At 52.8% G+C, this 7,235-nt stretch overlaps 1 protein-coding gene across 1 annotated transcript; it reads right to left on the bottom strand.

Moving 5' to 3' along the window:
* Positions 1–545: 545 nt before the first annotated feature.
* FRAT1 (FRAT regulator of WNT signaling pathway 1) lies at positions 546–3,092 on the bottom strand. The gene has a single exon (XM_044236642.1). The coding sequence runs from the start codon at positions 2,939–2,941 to the stop codon at positions 2,096–2,098; it is 846 nt and encodes a 281-aa protein (XP_044092577.1). The 5' UTR covers positions 2,942–3,092; the 3' UTR covers positions 546–2,095.
* Positions 3,093–7,235: the final 4,143 nt, after the last annotated feature.

The following is a 7,235-nucleotide window of genomic DNA, read 5'->3' as shown; positions in this document are numbered from 1 at the left end:
AAACATGCCAAGGGCAAAGAGAGGAGTCCTTTCAGACACTGCCAGCCAGCCTTCCCACCGTGGGTTTGTATCGTGATCGGCCCCTAGCCAAGAGCTGCCCCAGCCTTAAGAACTGCCTTGTGAAACAAGTCTTCAATGACCACAGAAGGGGAAAAAAAAAAAGGTGATGAGCCTCCCAGTCTGCCGTGATGGCCTGATCTGATGTCCTCTGCTGATACAGTCAGAGGCAGCTTCATAAAACATCTCCATCATGGACTAGTAATCCAAAGACTCTAAGGTTTTAGTGAATGGGATTGGTCCCAAACCTGACCTCACTTTCATTTAATTTCCTGCCAGCACCAATACACACCCAGCCACACAGACCCGGCTTAACTAGTGAGCTGCTCAGACACAAAGGCGCTCTAATTACCATCCCCAAGGCAGGCTGACAAGGATTCCAAGTGTTTTTAGGTTTATGGATTAGAGAAATGTGTTTTGTGCATCTTTCCCACCGGAGGCAAGAATAAGATAAAACCAACCAAACAAACAAAACAGAGGCCCTAACAAAAACCTCAATGCATTTATTAAAAACAAGTTATTTCAGTTAAGTTAAAATCCTATAATCAGGACAGCCACAATTCCTGACACTCCGGTGCGAAGTGTAAATACCTCAACAGCCACATCTGGACGATGAACAAGCCATTGAATTGTTTAAAACACGGTTTTTGATCCCTCAGAGTAAGCGAATGGTATGTTAAAAACACTTCACCACGCTTCACAATGGCAAAGCCTGCAGCTTCTCCGTTTGGAGGGTCACATTTTCTACTCGGTTTCCTTCACTTACAAAGGCGAGCTGGCATGGCTGGGGGAGGGGCAGAGGGAGGAAATCAACTCTGTCTATCCAGGGAATTGCAGCTGTTATTGCAAATGGCCCCGGAGAGTCCATTATAAGCTGCTGTGCGAGGCTGTGTCCCCGGAGTGCCCGTCACGTGGCGTCTCCCCAACCCCCAGCCCGGGCCCCCAGGAGCGCCAGCGCCACCCGCCTGGAGTAGGACAGCAGAGCCGAAGGGGCGGGGGAGTGCCGGGACCCGAGGTAAGACTGGGCCGTTTCTATGAAAGCCCAGGGCGCGGTCGCCGCGGAAGGCACCGGCGCCCAGCATGTCCCCGCCTCGCCACACCCGCGGTGGCCGCGGTGCGCGTGTCCTTAAGAGACTCCAGCACTTGCAGAACACCCAGCACTTCTCCGAGTACAGGCACAACCCGGCAACTCTTGTGCACTACTGGAGCCCCGGAACACTGCGCGCGCGGAGAAAACGGTGACCTTGAACCCGAGGAGGAGGGGGCCGGCTGCGCAAACACTTGAGAGAGAGGAAGGAAGGTTCTCTCCGAGCCTCACCTTACCCTTCCGCAGCACCGCCCGCCCCCGCCTCCCATCCCAATCGCGCGCGAGCCCTTCCCCCGCCGCTCTGAGAACAGCAGCCAGCTGCAAAGTGGAGGCAGAACACGCGTTACTCCTATCCAACTCCCCAAATGGTCCTTTCTTGGTACCGCGTGTTTTGTATTAAGAACCAGCACCCACAAGACGCGAGATGGGTTTTTTAAAGAGTCGTAAATTTTCAAGTCTGGCAGTTTGAGGTTCTCCCTGAAATGATGGTCTACTCCTGTTCCCCTCCCTCCCCCCAGTGGATCAGGAACCAGCCCTGAAAAGGTAAAGCAAGTAACTGGGATCGTCCTCGTCCTTTGGACGCTCGGTGATCCTGAGGCGCGTGGAGTGTGGCCACATGGTTGCCGGGCTGGAGGGCCCGAGAGGTTGCGTGGAACTGCACGCTACGCCGCTGGGACTCGTCACGCCAAATAAGGAGCACTACTGAATGTGAGCTTGGGGTGCGTTCTGTAATCCGCCTCAAAGAGGGCCAAGTCCTTCGGTTTTTCAAACGCATCGGGGTCCCCCATTAGTTCCCCCACGAAAATATTCGGGGTTTTTCCTTTCCCCGTCTGCATTAGCTTATATCCCCGCTTCCAAAACGCGAGTTCACCCGTCGGAGTAGGGATGCAGCCCTCTGGGGAATGCCTTGCCCTCCAGGCAGAGGCTGGCGCTGTGGCTACTCCCGGGGTGTTAGCTGCCAGGGACAAGAACGCCGTCGCCAGTTCTGAGCTGCGCCCTCCTCCCGCTCGCTCCGGGGTCGCTGCAAGTCGCGCGAGGGCTGCGGGGCGAAGGGGGCTCATGCACTGGGGCCGAGAGAGGCCCGGTGAGCGGGCGCTGGGGAAGCTTTGCGTGTAACTGCATCCGTCTCGAATGAAGCCTCCGCACCGCCTCCTTGATGAGGTTCCCCGAGAGCACCAGCTGCTGCAGGAGCCGGTGCGGGTCGTCGTCGCTGGTGCGGGATTCGGGCTGGGGCCCGCGTCGTTGCTGCAGGCGGCGAGAGGCGGCGGCGCCCCGCAGCCAACCTCGGCGGCACGGGCCCGACAGCGGCTGCGGGGCGCCGGGCTTGTCCGCTCCCGAAGGCCCGTCAAGGCCGGGCTGAGGGGCCAGTGCGGACAGCGCGCTGGGGCCTGCAGCGAGCTCGGCCACGAAGTAGGGCGCAGCCCGGCCCCGCACGCGGCCGCGGTCCCCGAGGGCGCAGCGCAGGGCCCCCGGGGGCGCCGGGCCCACCGGATCGGCCGGCGCCGGCGGCAGAAGCAGCGGCAGCGCCGGCGGCCGGGCCTTGTCCGCCCGCACCGACGCCGGGGGCCGCGGGGGCTGCAGCGGCGGCCCCGGGGGCGCGCACGGGGAGGCCGGGCTGTCCTGCGCCGCGTCCAGCTGCAGCGTCTCGCCGATCTGGGCCACCAGCAGGTCCACCTCGCCCGAGCCGCCCAGCGTCACCGACTGCTCCAGCAGGAGGAAGCTGTCCTCCTCCTCCTCCTCCGCCTCCCCCTCCGCTTCCTCGCCGGCTTCCTCTTCTTCCTCCCTCCCGCACGGCATGGCCCCCCGCCCGGGCACCCGGAGTTCGGCGGCGGGCAGGACTCGGTGGGTCGCGGCGGAGCGGGGCGCGGGGGTGAGGCCGAAGCGTGGACCGGGCCGGGGCCGGGGCCGGGGCGGACGCGGAAGCGGGAGCCCACCAGACACTCGCGCAGAGAGGCTGCAGCCGCGGGAGCCGGAATCCTACCGGCTCGGGTTGATTTGTAAACAATGGGTGACGTTGCCGCCGGGCCCTACCACCGCGCCGGGCCGGGGGTGCGCCGTACCGTTGGGGGGCGGGGCGCCCACTGGGCCCGGGTGCAGGGGGAAGTCTAGCTGCTTCTGAGCTTGGCAACCCGGAGTGGTGTGTGCGGGAGGCGCTGGGGTGCGGATGCTCGCTCTGTCAGCCGGGCGTGGGTGGCATTTCCCGGAAAGGAACACCGGCGTGGACTTAGTTGGTTTCTTCCACACACTAGCACCGACGCTTACACCCACACACGCCCCTCCTCTAGGCGCGTCAACTCTTCTGGTTTTGGCTTTTGCGCGTTAGAGGTGCGGGTGCCAGCGTCTGGGAAGTGCTGACCCGGCGAGTGAGGCGAGGATGGAGATCTCAGGCTCGGGATCTGCCTGGAGATTAGGGAAACGAGGCCGACGGGGATGAAAAGGAAGACCGGGCCCTAGCGGTTCGATGGGAGTGGGGGCGGGGACGGGGGAGCCGTGGCAGAGTTAGAATTGGGAAGAAAGGCCTCAGTGAGTGTTTCTTGACCGGGAGTGTGGGCACAAGCTGGCCTGGGCCGGGGCTGGCATTCCTGGAGAGAGGAGGTAGTCGGTCTTGGGCGGGGGTGTGAAGTGAGCTACAAAGTTCTTTAAAAATGCCTCAGCTCAGCAGGGGAGTATCCTCTTGGGTGTGGGGAGGAAGCGGGAGGGCAAAATGAACTATTTGGATGATAATGGAGATGCGGATGAGTTTAACCCTTCTAGAGACTGTGGTTGACTTAATGATTAACCAAAACTTCCTTTAAAAAAAAAAAAAAAAAGTAGGAGGCATGGAAAAATGATCCGTTGCTGTCTTGTTGCCCAGAGATGTTAGACCTTTATTCAAAATCCCAAATCCCTCAGGCCTAACTTCCAAACTCTAAGCTTGTAGATAGACTTTTGGTGGTCCAGTCCTTAGGAGCCAACCAGGGGAGATAATATTATTAGGGTGAGAGGAATATTCAAAACCAGATTATGGTGATGGTTGAATAACTTAGTAAATTTACTAAAAATCATTGAACGTTCTCTTAAACGGAGTGAATTTCATATGTAAAGTATGTCAATAAAGCTGTTTTAAAAATTAGCCACAATACATGTACACACAAATACAGAAGCCAGGCAGTAGGGAGCTGCTTAAAATACTGAGCAGGACCGTAATCTAATTCAGAAACGGAGTACCAGGGGAACTCTGGGGTCCAGATGAAGAGAAACAAGGGTTTTGGTGGGCAGTTCCAAGATGTGTAATAACAGGAGCAAACCTTCATGGAGGAATGGCATGGAGGGAATAGGTGGGTAGTTGTTTTTTGTTTGTTTGTTTGTTTGTTTTAAGATTTTATTTATTTATTTGACAGGCAGAGATCACAAGTAGGCGGAGAGGCAGAGAGAGAGAGAGAGAGAGAGAGAGAGGAGGACGCAGGCTCCCCGCTGAGCAGAGAGCCTGATGCGGGTCTCGATGGAGGGCTCCATTCCGATCCAGGGCTCCATTCCGGGCTCCATCCCAGGATCATGACCTGAGCTGAAGGCAGAGGCTTTAATCCACTGAGCCACCCAGGCACCCCTGGGTAGTTGTTTAAAAAGAGTTGAGTTAGGGCGCCTGGGTGGCTCAGTGGGTTAGGCTTCTGCCTTCTGCTCGGGTCATGATCTCAGGTTCTTGGGATTGAGCCTCACATCGGGCTCTCTGCTCAGGAGCTTGCTTCCCTCTCTCTCTCTGCCTGCCTCTCTGCCTAGTTGTGGTCTGTCTGTCTCTCTCTCTGTGTCAAATAAGCAAACAAAATCTTTAAAAAAAGAAAAAACTTAAAAAAAGAGTTGCGTTTTTCTTGCCAAGTGTGGAGAGAAGAATGTGGGGATAAAGGAAGAGACAGTTTGAAGAAAGACAGTGAATTTTTACATCTTGGAAATCTGGACTTCTTCTTCTTCTTCTTTTTTTTTTTTTTAACGATTTTATTTATTTATTTGACAGACAGAGATCACAGGTAGGCACAGAGAGAGGGAGGAAGCAGGCTCACCGCTGAGCAGAGAGCCCAATGCAGGGCTTGATCCCAGGACCCTGGGATCACCACCTGAGCCAAAGGCGGAGGCTTTAACCCATTCAGCACCCAGGTGCCCTGGAAATCTGGACTTCTACGGGGTGTCATAAAATTCATTACTTCTTGGGATACCTGGGTGGCTCAGTGGATTAAGGCTCTGCTTTTGTCTCAGGTCAGGATCTCAGAGCCCAGCATCAGGCTCTCTGCTCAGCAGGGAGCCTGCTTCCCCTTCTCTCTCTGCCCACCTCTCTCTGCCTACTTGTAATTTCTCTCTCTGTCAAATAAATAAATAAAATCTTAAAAAAAAAAAATCATTACTTCTTTTTAGTAGCTGCCTGAGGATTTTCTCTCTATATGATCATAACATCTACAAATAAAGATAGTTTTACTTCTTTCTTTCTGGTCTGGAAGCCTTTTATATTTCTGGTCTAGTTGTCTAGACCTAGAACAATGTGGAGTATAAATGGTGAGGGGAAAAGCATTCAGTCTTTCATCATCAAGTATGATGTTGGCTGTGGGTTTTTATAAAAAGATGGCTTCGTCAGGTTGAGGACATTCCCTTCTATTCCTGGCTTATTGAGCATTTTTAAAAATATATATTTATTTGAGAGAGAGAGAAAGAATGAGCAGGGAGGAGGGGCAGAGGGAAAGAGAGAAGCCGACTTGCTGCTGAGCAGGGAGCTTGATGTGGGGCTAGAGCCCAGGACCTAGGGATCATGTCCAGAGCTGAAGGCAGATGCTTAACCAAGTGAGCCACCCAGGACCCCCTGTTGAGCACTTTTTATCTTGAAAGGGCATCCCCTCATTTTATTTTTTTTAAATTTTTAAAAAATTAATTTATTTTCAGCATAACAGTATTCATTATTTTTTCATCACACCCAGCGCTCCATGCAATCTATAATACCCACCACCTGGTACCCCAACCTCCCACCCCATCCCCTTATTTTAAATCATTATTCTTTTGAAAGTATGGTCAAGACAGACAGACATTAGCTACAATATTCTGCACCTAATTATTTAGAAGTTTAAATGGAAATAGTGTTTTTATTCTTTGGTTCAAAGTTGGTAAGCCACATACATTTTTTTTTTTTTTAATAATGTGTCTTTTCTTTTTCGATCCGTTCCTTTTTTTTTTTAAGATTTTATCTATTGGACAGAGAGAGAGGGAATACAACCAGGAGGAGTGGGAGAGGGAGAAGCAGGCTTCTTTCTGAGCAGGGAGCCTGATGCGGGGCTCCATCCCAGGACCCTGGGATCATGACCTGAGCCAAAAGCAGACACTTAACCGACTGAGCCACCCAGGGGTCCCTCATACATCGTTTTGGGCATGAAAAATAGTACAACCACTTTGGGAAGAGGTCTGGAGTTTTCTTAGAAAGCTGAACATATACTTACCCAATGAAAGAATTTTAATCTTGGGCATTTACCTAAGAGAAATAAAAACGTAGGTTCACATTGCAGCCGATGGCTGATGAGCATAGCAGCTTTATCCGTAAAAGCTGGAAACAGCATAAAAACAGCAGCTCAATGATGGCCCATTCACCTGGTGATGGTGGCAGAATCCTTTTCCACAGCCAAAAGGACTGGAATATTGCTACATCCTGTAACACGGGTGCATCTCAGAGACAGTATACTGAGTACGTACTATATGGCTTTATATGAAGTTCCAGAACAGGCAAAATTAACTTTTGGTGGGAAAAAAAATCAGAAGACAGACTGCCTTTGGCGAGGGTGTGTGGGGGCAAGGACTGGATTGGAAGGGGCCTGATGGTCCGGTTTCACAGGTATATGCATATGTTAAAACTCATCGAATCGTACACACAGAATTCATTGGATGTACATTTTACCTGCAAAGAAAAGAACTAAACAAATACTAGAATTCTAGTTAATAGACGTGCTGATGAGTTTAGGGATGAGGTGTACTGATGTTTGCAACTTATTTTCAAGTGTATACAAATGTGAGATGGATTAATATTTGGTTAGAAGGATGGTTGAGACAGGAGACAGGTAGATAGAGGGTAAAGCATGAAGAGTGA

This window comes from Neovison vison, chromosome 2 (genome assembly GCF_020171115.1).
Source record: "Neovison vison isolate M4711 chromosome 2, ASM_NN_V1, whole genome shotgun sequence".
Classification (NCBI taxonomy): Eukaryota; Metazoa; Chordata; class Mammalia; order Carnivora; family Mustelidae; genus Neogale; species Neogale vison.
Note: the sequence above shows the minus strand (reverse complement) of the source record. Positions and strands in the feature narration are given on the sequence as shown.